This window comes from Perognathus longimembris, chromosome 25, assembly GCF_023159225.1.
Source record: "Perognathus longimembris pacificus isolate PPM17 chromosome 25, ASM2315922v1, whole genome shotgun sequence".
Classification (NCBI taxonomy): Eukaryota; Metazoa; Chordata; class Mammalia; order Rodentia; family Heteromyidae; genus Perognathus; species Perognathus longimembris.
In genome coordinates, this window is record NC_063185.1 from 10,819,197 (window position 1) to 10,836,091 (window position 16,895).

The window sequence follows — 16,895 nt, forward strand, 5'->3', positions numbered from 1 at the left end:
AACCCATTTTTCCCCCACATTGCTCATGTTGACATATTGAATACAGTTACTACCTACTTAGTACTTGCCAATTGTTTTTAGGTCTGTGCTTCTCTAGGTATTTTGTTGACAGAAATCTGTTTATCCCAGTGGAAGGGATCAAACAATAAAAATGACCTCTGTCTCCGATGTCTTGGATGGTAAGATAGTTTGGCTGGAACCTAATTTATTATCCCCATCTCTCCTCATGTGGTCTTCAGTGTTCTCTGTCCGTTTTAGCACTCAGGGGTTTCTTTCTCAATGTAGGGTTTTTCTCTTTCTTCTCTTACATGTCATTTGCAATTGTATCCCAAAACTGCAAAGGATGCTTTTCAAAGCCCAGAATTGTAGTACAATAGGATATGACTTGCTATGATTCAGTAGAATATGACTTGTTGTCCTTTATCATTTTCAGTTACTGTTCTATGAAGAATTAGCTGCAAATCACCTTATTTTCAGAAGGACCAATTAATAACAAGTTTGATGATTTGTTTGGGGTTTTGACCTTTGTTGATATTTTTCTTTTCATTTTCTGGCACTTCAATTGTTTATGCATGTAGTCTTCTAGGGTGGTCTTCAACTTTTGAAATGTATCCCAAATCTTTTACTATCATCTGTTTAGTTCTTTGAAAATACTGCCTTCATTAACTCCTTTGTCTTGTAAGACACAGTCTTTCTTCTCATGTCTCTTTGTTTCACTACTGAATTGATTTCAATGTTTGCATATTCTCTCCTAACTTCGGTTCGTTTAGTTTCTGTTATGCTGATCAATGCATGCTTTGCATCATTGTGTGTATGTGTATGCCTTATGTTTGAGAAGTGAGATTATCTTTTAAACACATTACATCATATCTCAGGATTCCAATGTTTTTTATGTCACTTACCTTAATGGTTTACGAAGCAATTCCCAACACTCTTGTGCTATTGCCTAATTCAGACTCAGTCTCTTGTGTTCCTAAGTATGATTTGTTGGTAAACTTTTATTCCAGGCATACACTGAAATGCCAAGTGCTCCCTTGTAGTTTCCTAATGTCACTATATTGAAGGAGAGTTCTGTGTATACAGAACTGGACACGATCTGTCTCTCATTGTGTCTTCTCTTCTCTAACTTCAGGTGGACTCCACAGCATCAGGAAACTGTAAGTAATCCCAACTCACTCACTCTGAAACACCTAAGTGCCGAGAAACATTGGACTTCGGTTCTGAAATCCATCTCAATGCAAGTTTCCTGGTGCAAAAGAGGAATTAGAGTTTGTGCTGAGCAGGACTGTGGTAAAGAAAAAAACAAAACCTCTGGCCATCTCCATTTTTTTTTCCTGAAAGCAGCTAGGTCATTTTGGTGTGTGGTTGGTTGTAAATGGAAAGCTTGTCAATATATTTTTGAGGGTTCATTTCACTATAAAATCTACATCTACAGGCAATACCAATGTAGAGATTTACAAAGTAATCCATTACCAATGCATTCTTTGTGTTTTTTGGTCAGTAATGGGGCTTGAACTCAGGGCCTAGGCACTGTCCCTGAGCTCTTCAGCTCAAGGCTAGCACTCTGCCACTTGAGCCACAGTGCCACTTCTGGCTGTTTCCTATATATGTGGTGCTGGGGAGTCGAACCCAGGGCTTCATGTATATGAGGCAAGCACTCTTGCCACTAGGCCATATTCCCAGCCCCACAAGATTCATCTTGATTGCAATTCCTGTGTATATCCCCCAAGCTTCCAGTCCCTAGGACACCTGGGTTGGATGGCATTCCTATCTACCTCCTGCCCAATCCCAGGAAGACTTGTGAGTTTTGGGAGGCTACTTACTTGAAGTACATGTATACACACACACACACACACACACATTTTCCACATAAGTAACCAAATGACATGTTAGTAAATTTTCCTAATGGCATCAGTTCATTGTTTTTGTTTTCTTTATTTACTGTTTACCCTTTGAGAATGGACTAGGAGGTATATGGAAGAGAAAGACTTGAGGCTTAAAACAGGTCTCCTAATAACTGTTGCCTTCGATACGAAGAATTCCAAATGAGTAGACAGATATGATAGTACCAAGCTAGTAGAAATCGGTTTCAGCTTCTGAAAGGGAAGGTGTTCATTGAAGCAGACCATGCATTCTCCACCCCCACCCCCCATACCTTTTGTTTTGTCCATTGTGGGATTTGAACCCCAGGTCTGGGCACTGTTGCTGAGCTCTTTTTTTCTGCTCGAGGCTATCAATCTACCACTTTGAGTTACACAGCTCTACTTCCAGTTTTGCAGTGGTTAACTCGAGGAAATAATCTCAGGGACTTTCCTGCCCTGGCTGGCTTTGAACTAGAATCCTCAGATCTCAGCCTCCTCAATATCTAGGATTAGAGGCATGAGCCACTAGTGCCCAGCTAGAGTGCTCTCACACTCGAACCCATTTTTCACCAATGAGGTTTCTTTGGCCTTCTTCTTAACCTTCTATTCTTGACTCAAGTCTGACCCAACTAATGATAATTGAATAATCTCAAACAACGCTGTTACTGTACTGACCATCCACCTGTGTCTTCCTAGTAGCCTCTGAAACCATTGAGAATTCTCTTCCTCAACTCGGGACAAACGAGGATGAGCAGACAAAATCTGCAGTAAGTGTCGTGTCTTGGTGGGGAATAAAAGCATTGCTTCCTGATTTTTCTTTTTCTGTAGTAAAATAGGGAGAGTTGAATAGGTATCTTATGGATGAGTAGGTGTATTATGGATGACATTTTCCTTATACACACACACACACACACACACACACACACACACACACACACACAATGGAATAGCAATGGAGAGGTATTTCCCAACTGAGATCTGATTGCAGACAGCATTCAAAATTGGCCTCCATCATTTACAATGCATGTCACTATGAACTTTAATTAGAGAAGTATTTTTCTTCCAAACACAAAAAGTGTTATCCATGGGCTGGGAAGGTGGCTTAGGGGTAGAGAGCTTGCCTAGCAGGCATGAAGCCCTGGGTTCAGTTTCTCAGCACCACATATACAGAAGGCCGGAAGTGGTGCTGTGGCTCGAGGGAGAGTGCTAGTCTTTTTTTTTTTTTGGCCAGCCCTGGGCCTTGGACTCAGGGCCTGAGCATTGTCCCTGGCTTCTTTTTGCTCAAGGCTAGCACTCTGCCACTTGAGCCACAGCGCCACTTCTGGCCGTTTTCTATATACGTGGTGCTGGGGAATTGAACCCAGGGCTTCATGTATACAAGGCAAGCACTCTTGCCACTAGGCCTTATCCCCAGCCCCAGAGTGCTTGTCTTGAGTGAAAGAAGCTCAGGGTCAGTGCTCAGGTCCTGAGCTCAAGCCCCCTAATACTCTCACTTTGCCTAGGTCAAGAATATCTTGTGTTTCTTTGCAGCAGTCGTTTTGCTTTGAAATTTTGGGTTGTCCTGCCTTGATCTCTTTCTCATCTGCTCTCTGATGTCACCAAATGCACACACCTGTGCACAGGAGACAGCGCAGTCTTGTGCTCACAGGCACGGCTTTCTTGTCATTGCAGGACGACGCAGGAGTAAGTGGAAGTGACAGTGAGGATGGACTGAGTCACGTGCAAGAGGAGGACATGGATGGTGAGAGATGTAGAAGTGTCTGGTCTCTTGGTGCACATAGCCATTCTGATTCCAGATATCTTTAGCCACATATTCTTGCATATTAGGGAGAGAGAGATGACATGATCTCGGAGGATGTGCTATGGATTTAGAAGCTTTCTTGTAATTAGTGTGCACCATACTCTGGGGAATGAATAAACACCTGGTCAAAGGACATAAATACCCAGGGTGGCAATCCCACATGGCACTAAGAACTGCATGAGGCCTTACCCGTGAAAGGTCTCTCCAACTCCCAACATTGTTAACTCACAAGAACAAGACTCCAAAATGTGCCAGTTTGGGCTCAAACCACATCCAAACAACATAGGGCACATATACTATAAGGTGGTCCAATGTAGAATCAGTGATTGACTTAGTGTCTCTAATAAATTTCTACCAACCGTTTGTGTCTCCAAAGCCTGGGATATGCAGGAATATGACTGGACTAGTGACGAGGAAGACTATTCAGGTAGGGAAACTCCTTAACAGAAGACCCAACGGTAAAGATTCCTAGGAAGTATATGGTTTGCATCTGCTCTGAAGACCAAAGCAGGTAGAATGGAATGAAAACAAGAAGTGTGTACCCCCTTCATAATTAGTGACATAGTAATAACTGCCAGATGATTAGAGGTATCCAGCATTCTGTGTCAATGCTTCTGTCTATACAACCATGTTCTCGGCACGCTTTCCTCTTCCTGCCTCTGCCTCTGGCAAACATGACAGCATTTGGATGGACATAGCTTGCGATGTTTTGCCCACAATGGGATGAGTCTAGTGGAGCAGGCTTAGCTCTGTGATGCAGGGCAACATGGAGTTTTCCTCAGCTCTGTCAGAAAATTGAGTAACAAGTCCATTTTTGTCCTCTGTATTTTTGGGCCTCAGAGCATCACTTCCTGTTCATTTTTTGGGGGGAGGGGTCAATTGTGGGGGTTGAACCCAGGGCCTGGGTGCTGTCCCTGAGCTTTTTCACTCAAGGCTAGGGCTCTACCACTTACAGCTCCACTTCATTTTCTGGTGGTTAATCGGAGGTAAGAATCTCATGGGTACTTTTCAACCCAGGCTGGTTTTGAACCATAACCCTCAGATCTCAGGCTCCCGAGTAGGTAGGATTACTAGTGTGAGTCATCGGCATGCTGCTTAGAGCATCCCTTTTGCTTCCACATTCTCTGATTGAAAGGATAGCACCCAGGTGCAATGAGATAGAGACCACTCCTAAGGGGCACCTGGCCACTTTGAGGGCCCCTTGGGAGGGGAATGGTGACACATGTGTTCTCCATTTCTTACTTCCACTCGAGCCAAACCCCATCTCCTGGGACCAGGTATAACCCCAAGGACAGGTAGGGAATTGTGATGATCTAATGTCTCCCCAGTCACTAGCCTCATCTCACACCTGAGAAAACTCATGCTACCTGTGGTGAATGTAATTCCCCCCATGAGAACAAAGCGAACCCAAGTCAATGGCAGTTACCCTGGGGCATAAAGAAACGAGTAATTACAAAAGGAGGCATTATATCCTTCATTTTTCATCCGCTCTTCTGTGTAAGTGAAACCTAGGAAGGTTCAGGATTGCAGGAGAAGGAAATTCATTAGGAAGAGAAAAGAGATAGGTATGCATGGGGAGTGATGGATGGAAGTGAGTCACATTAAGGTAAGTCCATAGAGTGTCTTCTTCAAGCAAAAGAAAAACTTGCACACTTCCTGCTCTGGTGGCAGAGTCTTACACTGGAAAAGCACCAGAAGATGCTGGACAATTTCCTCACTGCCATATAAACCAACTGGAAGATGGAAATAGCAGCACAGGGATGGAGAAGAATAGAGTTCCGAGTCTGGTCTCCATGAGACCAGGAGAAAGAGGAGTCGAGGCCCTGGTGTGGACATTTACTCTATCCTTCCTTTCCCCAGATGACTCCATATATCTCAGTGCCCTGGATTCTGATGACACTTCCTCCAGCGAGTCCTCCAGCGTGGATATGGAGAGAGACCACTAAAGAGAATGTAATTCATTTCCTAATTCTGTCTCTCTTCAATCATCTTTTCTCAAGTTGGCTGTGTCAGTCTCCTGCAGACACTTCATTTTCTGGGTCTCTCAGAGTCAGCCATTTAATCCATCTTCTCAGCAGTGACTTGTGTTCCCTTTGTGTGTCTTTGCAAGTGTAGACTGATTCCATGCCCAGGTACCTGGATGGGTCTACACGTCCTATACACACATTTGCTTTCATTCTCAGTGTATGGGCCAGGTATGAGGGTGATGCTAAAGAGATAATTACCATCAAACAAAAGAAAATGGTTCCAAGAGTATGCTCATGGCTAACCAGGTCTCCAGATGGATCCTTTACAGTGTGGGTGGCAGGGCTGAACCACACGTCTCATGCTGCTTAGCATACCCGGCTGTGTGGAGCTAACTATCTCCACCTTACAGACCCAGAGTGCCCTTCCCAGCACTTTCAAGTTCACCATCAGAGCCACAGCTGCTCACTTGGCTCCTCGGCTGTGGTCCAAAGCAGTTAGTTCCTGGGAGATATTGAGCGATACTCTCTCCCCAGAAAGAATTCTATTGTGAGGAGCAGAAAGGGCTTGCTGCCTCCAATCCCCAACCCAGGAGTTACATGAGGCCAAGGTGTTCCCTTCAAGGATGCAGAACCTATGATCCTCCACACAGTCCTTAGCCACCTGAATCGCCATCTCTCATCTCTACTTATCCATTCCTATTTCTCTGTTGCAGAACCCTGACGTGAAATCTGAGGAGACAGAGGCCTGAATTCCGGAATGTGGAGCTGTGTTACTTGCCTGACCCTCCCCCCGCCCCATAGCTTTAGTTTTTAATTGTTTATAGAGTTGTTTGTTGTTGTTAGATCAATAATATAATATAAATATAATTTAGTATAAACATATAATACACTAAAATATAATCAAATATCAACACTACATTGAAATATTAATACTGAAATTATTAAATTAATCTTAATTAAATCAAAGTATAAATTAATATGCAATTGAATATATTAAAATGCAATTAAATATTAATTTTAAAAGGTCATCCTAAAATCAGCAGATATAGACATACACACCTAATCTATAACAACACATTATATTCTGTAATTAGTTGTCAAGAAAGCAATCTATTATTAAAATGTATCAAAAATAATTTGACAAAATTTAAATAAGATTTAATATAGTAATTTAGTAATATGCAATTGATATATTAAATAGAATTTAACAGATTAAAATGCCAATACTAAAATTGTATTAAATTACACGATTAAATAAGTTAAATATAACATAAATATATCAACATAATTAAATGACCAAGTATAAATAATGCTATTAAAATATTACAACTTTGCTAATACTGAATTAAGAGTAATATTAGATATAGTACAAATATAATTTAATAATATAATTTCATATAATATTAAAATAATGAATAATGTAACAGTCTTTTTCTGGGTCAGTCAGGAGGCTTGAACTCAGGGTCTGGGTGTTGTCCCTGAGCCTCTTTGTGCTCAAGACTAGCAATCTACTAACTCAGCCACAACTCCACTTCCAGATTTTTGAGTGGTTATTTGGAGATGAGTCTCATGAGGACTTTCTGCCCAGACCAGCTTCAAACTAAAATCCTCAAGATCTCAGCCTCCTGAGTATCTTGGCATGAGCCACCAGCATCCAGTTTAGCCATTCTCTTTTTAATCTTATACATCTGTTCATACATTATTAAGTAGTATTCACTTAGTATATTTTCCTATTAAGATCTATTTTATAATATACAATGGACCATAGGACAAATCTTAAATAGAACTTAGTTCATCACCCGAGTGGTGCCCAACGCCACCCAGGTTCTTCCACTCATTCTGTCTTCATTGAACATAGTAACTGTGTAGCTGGTACTATCATCTCTCCCCAAGTCAGCGCTTTTCTAGGTGTTTTGTTAACTGAAATCTGTTTCCCAGTGGAAGCCTTCTTAGGATTAATATTCCCAAAGGTCTTGATGCCGTGTATTTCAGGACTTTAGTATCTGACGCCAGCTCAGCTGGCATAAAATCCTGATCACTTTGTCTCTTTTTTTTTGGGGGGGGGGGTGTCTCCCTTCAACACCTAGCTGTTTTTTCTGAACGTGAGCAATCACTTTCCATTTTTCTAGTCATTTGCTCTTGTGTTCTGACATCACAGTTTTTTTTAGGAGTATATGACTTTCTAGTATATAACTTAGTAGATAGGATTTGCTATTCTGAATTCCTGATCATTAGAATTGTATTTGAAGATAACAGAAATATCCCAAAGATTTAAGAAATATATATAAAACTTCAACCACTGGAACAACTGTAGAAATGGAGATATGTATCTTGACACTATCAAAGTATAATTGAGATATGGTACCATAGTTTCATAAGATATACTTTCATCACTAGGATAAGAGTGTAAAATTTACCTAAGACCTATTTGCATTATTACTTATAACCATGTATGCATATACTATTACCAAAAATTTAAAAAAACCCCAACAACTCAAATCTTTTGTTTGGACATACTACCTTCTCTTCTAATGGACAATCCACTAATTCTTTCATTACTGTATTTGTAAAATGTGCTTGCCATCTCCTGTCGCCATATTTTACTTGATGAAGTCCTTCCATGCCTTGGCTCATTTTCTGTAGGGTGTTTTCCTTATTTGAGAAAAAACGTATTTTCTAGAAATATACCTCACATCAAATCTCAAGAGCTCTCATGAATTCAGTGGCATTGCTCTATCCTTACAGTTTTCTGTTCCATTTTTGACATGAAATTCATCAGAGCTTTTCATGAGAACTTGTGCAGCTTCTTTTCTTTCTGTGCAATGATTCCACTTTTTTTTTTCCTGCAGTTTTGGCTGTGAACTTATCCTACTGTTTACTAAAATATCTCTCTCATCAGAACTTGTATCTTGTATGTATCCTTTTACCTTTCTCTTGTATCTTGTCCTCCTGCCCTGATAATTGCTCCTTTACATCAGGCATCTCTTTAAGGAAACAACTACCACTGTAAGACAAAATCTGTAGTCTCTCACTTTGAGTTTACTTATTTCCTGCAATGTCAATAATTCAGTTGCTATCCACTCTATTTTTGTGTATTACATACATACTGATATTTGTTCTTTTAATCAATGGTGCAACTGTACAATTTCTATTTATTCTCACTTGTTTTAGTTACAGAAGTAACTGTCTTCGGCATTCCTTGTAGGACATTTGAGTTTAGAGAATTATTTCACTTTCATCTTGATATACTATGTCTGATTTTATGTAAGAAAAATTGTATAGCTACTTATTTAGTCTAGATTTTCAGACAAACAAGGATAGGATTAACTTTGCCTGTGATACAACTCTTTGCAAATGGCTTTTGCTGTGAACACACATCACAATTTACTTTAATATCTTAATCTAATAACATTTAATATCTTAGTCTAATAACATTTCCCCTAAATTTATACCTAATTTAAAAAACACTAAATAGTAAATAAAATTTTAAAGAAACATTCTCTAATTTCCCTGAGTTTTTTTTTTAATTCAAGTCTCATACAAACATACCAGTGTTATTATGCCAAAATGTTAATCCTTTTTAATAACAAGGAAAACATTGGCTTCAGCATTTATGGAGTTAGACAGCATTATGCGGAAGAGAAACAGACTCAGAACAAAGAGATCTCACTTAGAGTGGACACTTACTTAACTTTATAATCCAAACCATGTCAACTCACAAAGACAAGGAAGAAGCGTAGTTAGTTACCAGAGATGTGGGGTTTCAGGAACTGGGAGTTACTGGACCAAGACATTAGGTTTTAGTGGTGCAGTAAGAGTAAGTTCTAGAGATATAATGTTCTGCAAGGTTCCAAGTGCAGTATACAGTGCTTGGAATTTAGTGAAGTAAGTCATAAGAATTCTCAGCACACATAGAATATGAAGATGTGTGTTAGTGGGGTTCATTAGGTGAACAAACCAATCATTTAATATACTCTTTAAAATATAAAATGTCAATCTTATTTCAATAAAAATGAAAACATTTTAAAAGTTAAATTTAGGCTCAGAATTTTTAATTAAGTTAAATTATTGCAGAAAGTTGTTTTTCATAACTGTTATTAATAAAATGTTAATTTTAAAGTCAAATGTATTCCATATTGTATTCCATATGTGTGTGTGTATGTATATGGCTGAAACAATAAACATTTTTCAAAAACATAAATCAGTGATATATGGATGATTTTTTCCATTTGCTAAAGTGTTGCTTTCATATTGCAAATAAATGTCATGTTCATGACTGAGGGGTTTTAACTGGACATTTCTTTTTACTTTTTAGAGTAGTAGGCACTGAAGGCAGAGCCTTAGGCTTATTAGGCAAGTGGTTACTGCTTGGTCCATTCCCTCATCCTTTTGCTTTTAGTTTTTCCGATAGTCTCTCTCTCTTTCCCCAGGATGGCCTGAAGACTCCACCCTCCTCTCTCTTTGTCCTGAATAGCTAAGAAGACTAGAGAAAACCAGCATTCATGGTTAACCAGACTAACTTACAAAGTGAACTGAAACTTCTTTCTGCCTCAGTCTTTTTGTGCTACTGCAACAGAATTCCCCAAACTGAATATTTAATACAGAAAATTAGTTTAGTTCCTAGTGTTAACAACTGAGAAACCCAATTACAAAAGTGTTGGGACTTCTTATTAGGTTGTGCATCAATGATGCCAAATAGAGAGCAAGTGACCACTGAACCAGCCTTCATACCAAGCTGCTCCTCACAAGAAGTTATCTACTCCCACTGAAATGGCAACAATCCATTCATGACATCCAAGATCTCATGAGCATGCTGCTTCTGAAGCCTCCCAATACATCCCTGTTTCATTCAGGAAGAATGATCTTTATAACACATGAAGTATATTTAAACCATAGTGGCCACTTCAGTTTGTAGATTCCTCATAAAACTGAACACACCACTATCCTAGGATCCAGCAATACGACTCTTGAATGTCTATCCAAAAGATTACAAGCCAGGATACAGTAAAGCCACTGGCACAACCATGCTTACTGCTGCAGTATTCACTATACTGTTCAATGGACAAATCAATAAATCGTGACAATAGATGATAGGAATTACACTCATTTCACATTTGGCCTCTGACTACAAAAGATGAGAGCTATGACTACTGCCTTTGTGAGGTTTGAGGGCTGTAGTGAACCCAGACATTATAATCCACAACCACCTTCAGGGAGCTGGAGAAAGGGACAGTAGTGGTGATAAACATATTCATTCTTCTGAGAACTTCACACTTTCAACCCCTAGAAAAGTGAGAAAACACAGGCTTTTCACATCATGCACATGGTGTTTTATTTTAAGGCACTGAACAGAACACTGAACAGAACTGAACAGAATCACATGTGATACCAGTGATTAATATATAGGAAGCAACAAAGTCATTTTGGGGTTACTCATCCAAAACCAAATGCTCAAGACTTGTCTTTATCTGACAAAGAAACCAGACATGGAACTGTGGTTCAAGTGGTAGAGCATTAGCCTTTAGAAAAGATGCTTAAGGATAATGCCTAGGCTCAAAGTTCAAGCTGCAGGACTTGTATCAACACACAAAGAAAATGTGCCCCCAAACATGTGTCCTGTGTTCTCAATGTTTCATACACCAGCTTGGGGACAAAACTACTGTGCACACTTTATAGTAAACATGTAGTGGTATCTTCCACCATGTTATTATGCACTGACCACACATGCAGTGAGTGGGAGACTTTATGGGAGCCGTGGAGAAACCAGTGTTCCTTGGCTCAAATCATGATGGCTTTTTCTAATTTACCACTTCCCAAACCACCTTGGAGATGATAAGACTCCAGTCTTAAAAAGGGCCAGAATTCTTGGCCTGGGCACTGTCCCTGAGCTCTTCGGCTCCAGGCTAGTGCTCTACTACCAGAGCTACAGCACCACTTCCAGTTTTCTGGTGGTTAATGGGAGAGAAAAGTTTCACAGATTTTCCTGCCCTGGTTGGCTTTGAACTGTGACCCTCAGACCTCAGCCTCCTGAGCAGCTAGGAAGACAGGCTTGAGTCACCCATGCTTGGCTGGAGCTCTTATTGTTGATTAGTTTATCAAATTTCTTTGAGAAACCATTCCTTAGTATAAAAGACACAAGTCACCAACTTAACTCTCTTCATTACTTGTCAAGCACAGAAGTAATTAATGCCCACCACTTATGTCCAAATCCTTTGGATAATACTCAGGTACATCATTCCCACTCAAGAAGAGAAACGTTGGGTCAGTGAGTGTCCAAGAGTAAAGAATGATTTCCTATTATACCTAGTTTACCTCTGTCATGAAGGATTTCTCTATAATTTAGAGGTTTCTGACAAAGACTTTCCTAGTTTTTTTTCCTGGGTGAGTCCTCTAATGCTTGCTGAAGTTGACTTCTGCTTGAAAGACTTCCTCCGATATACACATTTAGAGATTCTATGTCCAGGTCTCTGATGCCGGTAGAAACGTAACTTCAGGCTGTATGTTTTTCTACATTACACTCAGAGTTTCTCTTGTGTATGTTCTCAAGTGCACTGAGAATGAACTTCTAATTAAAAGTCATTGCACATAGGTTATTTTAGTTTTCTTTTCCATGTGTGTCAGTTCTTTGAATACTGAGGTATGCCTTCCAGGTGAAAGATCTTCCATGTTTGCTATATTCATAAGATTTCTCTCCTGTGTGTGGGCTATAAACACTCAGCCATGCTTTCTTGGTGAAGGACTTACCACATTTGTTACATTCACATGGTGTCTGTTGGGTATACGCTTTCTGATGCAAACCCAAGTATGATTTCTTGCAAAACTTTCCACATTTGTTTCATAAATGAAATTTCCTCTCCTATGGGTGTTCAAGGATGAAGTATAAGCTGTGATTTCTGGGTAAGACTGCATGTTTGCTACATTCATAATGCTTCCACTCTGTGTGGGTTCTTCCAGGTGACTTTCCACATTTATGTTCCTAAAATTTCTCATGTGCGTGAATTCTCTTATGTGAGCTGAGTTGTGAACTCTGGGTGAAGAACTTCCCACATTTGTCACATTCATAAGGTTTCTCACCTGTGTGAATCCTGTTATGCCTGCCGAGGTATGATCTCTGCGTGAAGGCCTTTCCACATTTGTTGCATTCGTAAGGTTTCTCTCCTGTGTGTGTTCTCTGATGCAAAGTGAGCGATAACTTATATCTGAAAAACTTCCCACATTTGTTGCATTTATACGGTTTTTCTCCTGTGTGTATTCTCTGATGCAAAGGAAGTTCGGACTTCTGTCTGAAAAACTTTCCACATTTGTTACATTCATAAGGTTTCTCTCCTGTGTGTGTTCTCTGATGCGAAGTGAGGTATGCCTTCTTTCTGAAAGACTTCCCACATTTCTCACACTCAAAAGGTTTTTCACCAGTGTGAATTCTCTTATGTGATTTGAGGGTTGACATCCGGGTGAAGGTCTTTGCACATTTCTTACATTCATAGGGTTTCTCTCCTGTGTGTGTTCTCTGATGAACCTGAAGGAATTCTTTCCGGGTGAAAGACTTTCCACATTTGTTACACTTATAAGGTTTCTCTCCTGTGTGCACTCTCTGATGGAAAGTAAGGTGTGACTTCTGGGTGAAAGACACTCCACATTTGTTACACTCATAAGGTTTCTCTCCTGTGTGTGTTCTCTGATGCACAGTGAGATTTGTCTTCTTGGTGAAAGACTTTCCGCACCGGTTACATTCATAAGGTTTCTCTCCAGTGTGTGTCCTGTGATGCAGAGAGAGGGATGACTTATATTTGAAAGACTTTCCACATTTGTCACATTCGTAAGGTTTCTCTCCCGTGTGTCTTATCTGATGCACAGCGAGGCATGACTTATGTCTGAAAGACTTTTCACATAGGTTACATTCATAACGTTTCTCTCCTGTGTGTCTTCTCTGACGATCTGCCTTCTTGGTGAAAGACTTTCCAAGCCTGTTATAAGGTTTCTCTCCTGCGTGTGTTCTCTGATGTATGGCAAGTTGTGCCTTGCAGTATAAAGAGTCTCTAGATTTTTTACATTCATAAGGTTTCTCTCCTGTGTGTGTTCTTTGATGCAAAGTGAGGTATGAATTCTGTCTGAAAGACTTTCCACATTTGTCACATTTGTAAGACTTTTCTCCTGCGTGCATTTTCTGATGTAAAGCGACAAATGACCTCAGTCTGAAAGACTTCCCACATTGATTGCACTCATAACATTTCTCTCCCGTGTGAGTTCTCTGATGCCTGCCGAGAGCTGGCATCACAGTGGAAAATTTTCTACACTCCTCATATTGATAGGGTTTCTCTTCTGTGGGTGTTTCAAGTTGGAAAGTCAGGTCTGACTTCTGAGAGAGAGATTTTGCACATTGTATATATTTATCAGACTTCTCCAGATATTTTCTCTTAGGTTTTTTAAGGTGTATTTCCTTACTGAAGGATTTCTCACATTCATTACCTGTATAAGAATTCTCTCCTGTGTACATTTTCTGATGTGTAGTGACTATAGGTCTTAAGTGGAATGTATTTCCACATATAGTACTTTCAGGTGTTTTGCTTTCTCCCAGAAGTATTTCTCTGTCAAGGAGAGCTGACTTAGCACAGTCTTCTCTATATTCATTAGGGTTATAGGAGGGTTCTCCCAAACAAACCTGCTTTTGTCTACAAAATACATTCTTAGAATTTAATACCTCCCCTTCTCCACCATATTCAAAATACTGCAGCTCATTTGGATGCTTGTAATTTTGACTAAAATGCCCCGAATATTTGAGGGATTTTACAACTACAGGAGACACACCAGGCCTACATGCAGCATGGATTTCATCAGGCTTACTAGAGAGAAGCATGTTCCCATACTCAACAAGCTCCTCAGTCCTCATCCCTAAGGAATTCCCATTATTTCTAATTAGTTCTGGTTTATGTTTTGAGCTCAAATTAAAAGTTGTCAATAATTTCATTCTTTCCTCCACTGTGTTACTATTTGTGACTGCTACTTCATACAGACATGCATCTGGACTTTCCTGGCAGGTCTTAATCACATCCTCCATTTCTTGGACATCTAAAGAGTCAGGAAAAAAAAAATAAATGAGATCTAAAGATTCATTAATGCAAAGGTAAAAACGTTTTCTCCCATCCTAACCATTAGAGATGTAAAAATATCAAAGTAGAAACTGATTTATGAGAAATAAATACTTTTCTAATGCTAATATATTAAGAAAATAACTGACATTTTACAATGGAAAATAAAGTTTTTCTGCGTTTCATTTTTCCTCTTTTTATATCAAAGGAAATATTAACTCAATTTACTCAACCATATACTGCTAGAAATTCAAGCTGAGTACTAATCATCTGCCTTTAGTATTCTTGAGGTTATTTTTCAAATATGGTTTAGTTTGATCATAACTACTTTCACTTCTTTTTTTTGAATAATTTATATATTTTGCTGCTTTGTTTCTCAACCATTAGGTAAGGAACAGCATTATTTTCTAGATCTGTAGACCACAAGGGAGTTTGGTAAATCCCTTTACCTTTCATCTAAGCAGGAATGGATCCTGACAGTAAGGATTTATACTTAGATCTCTTCAGTTCCAACTTCTAAGAATTACTTTAGGTATCTGTGGGAACTCTGAAATTTGTTTCTCTCCATCTTAGACAAAGTCTCATAAAAATTCCTTTTCTGACACTCCTGCCCCTCAGAACCATGGAAGACCAAAGATACTCCAGCTCACCACCGAGTTTATCACCTTTTCTATACGAAAGGCTTTGATTCTGAATCCTAGTCTCAGCCCACCAGCGATGAGCTATTTTCCTTAGGAGAGGATAGCAGCCCTGGCATACTTGTTACTTCCTCATACCTCCATCTATTTCCTCATGTCTGGTTTCAAAGACAACGAGATCTTTCATTTTCTACATTTTGAATTTTTTTTTCATTCCAGAACGATATCCACAAAGAAAAAGAGAACTGCTAACTTTAACTCTACTACCACACAGAATTCAGGATGTCTCTGTATGAATTCACGATTTACAAGTCTTTGAGACAAAGGATCACCTAATTCTCTGCCATATACACAGGATTCAGAGGGAACTCAGGACATTATTGCTCAGTACGGTCCAAGATGAACCTACCAGCTGGGTTCTGGCTCCATCAAGACCATGCTTTAACTTACCTGTGAAATTCTTGTCTGAGGCCTCTCCTATCCATGGTTCTTGTTCCAGCTTGACAATTAATTTAGGTTTAGGAACACAGTACCCTGTTAATAAGAAATAGTGGAGAACTATTGCTCATGCTGGGTCATCACTGCTGTAAGATTCTCAGACATCCTGTTCACAAGGTTGCTCCTAAATCTTGTTTCTCATTTGTCACAGTCTCCATGGTTGACTTTCGCCCAGCTTTGGATATATTTTACGAGTTGTGTGGCTTTAACTCAGCTCTTTTGTTTAAGGCTAGCATTCTACCCATTTGAACCCCAGCTCCACTTCCAGTTTTGAGTGGTTAACTGGAGATGAGAGTCTCATAGGGACTTTTCTGATTCCTGAGTAGCTAGGATTATAGGCGTGAACCACACTGCACCCAGAGCCAGGTTTGGATTATAAATACCCACTTCCAAATAGTGATTTCCAGATCATACTTCCTATAGTGATATACATTCTCTTCTAGACTGTATATCCACCTACAATAATCACCTCAAGTTTGGGAAGACAGTCTCCTGTTAGTGGAACATAGTTTACAACTTTGGTCAAACTGCTGATTTGGCTTCTTGAAGAATGACAGTAGAATTGCCTCAGGAGTTACCTAATTAAGTTGACATTTTTGTTAGAAAGAAGTAACACTTTCCATGGACTTGAATCTTACACCCAGATACCATAACTATTCATATATCTACTAAAAACAAATTACTTGGCCTTGCAAGTTAATGTGACTTTTGCTCACCCAAGGACACCAGGTTGCTGTAGGTCTCCAACGTAACATCTCTATACAGGGTCCTCTGAGCAATGTCTAGGTCCTGCCATTCCTCCCAGCTGAAGTCCACAGCCACATCAGCAAATGACACCACCTTCTGTAATGGCACATTTCCATCAAGTAATTAGCTCAGAGTCATGAGAACACCAATTGTACTCTTCTACATGTATGCTCTTGTTTAACATAAAATATGTGGAGCTTGATGTGTTATCTATAAAGAATGGCTAACAATCCCTCCGAGCCAGCCATGCTTGACAATACCAGAGATGAATGCTGACTAAAACACAAAAGGAAATA

The 16,895-nt window shown here is 39.6% G+C and overlaps 1 protein-coding gene across 1 annotated transcript in view; it reads right to left on the reverse strand.

Annotated features, from left to right (window-relative positions):
- Positions 1 to 16,895, reverse strand: part of LOC125341794 (zinc finger protein 782-like) — a 69,812-nt gene that overhangs the window by 47,351 nt on the left and 5,566 nt on the right. The window contains exons 2-3 of the mRNA XM_048333880.1: positions 16,569 to 16,695; positions 15,805 to 15,888 (exon numbers count right to left, since the gene is read on the reverse strand). Of these exons, the coding sequence (XP_048189837.1) occupies positions 15,805 to 15,888; positions 16,569 to 16,695 (211 nt within the window). The remainder of the gene's footprint in view (positions 1 to 15,804; positions 15,889 to 16,568; positions 16,696 to 16,895) is intronic.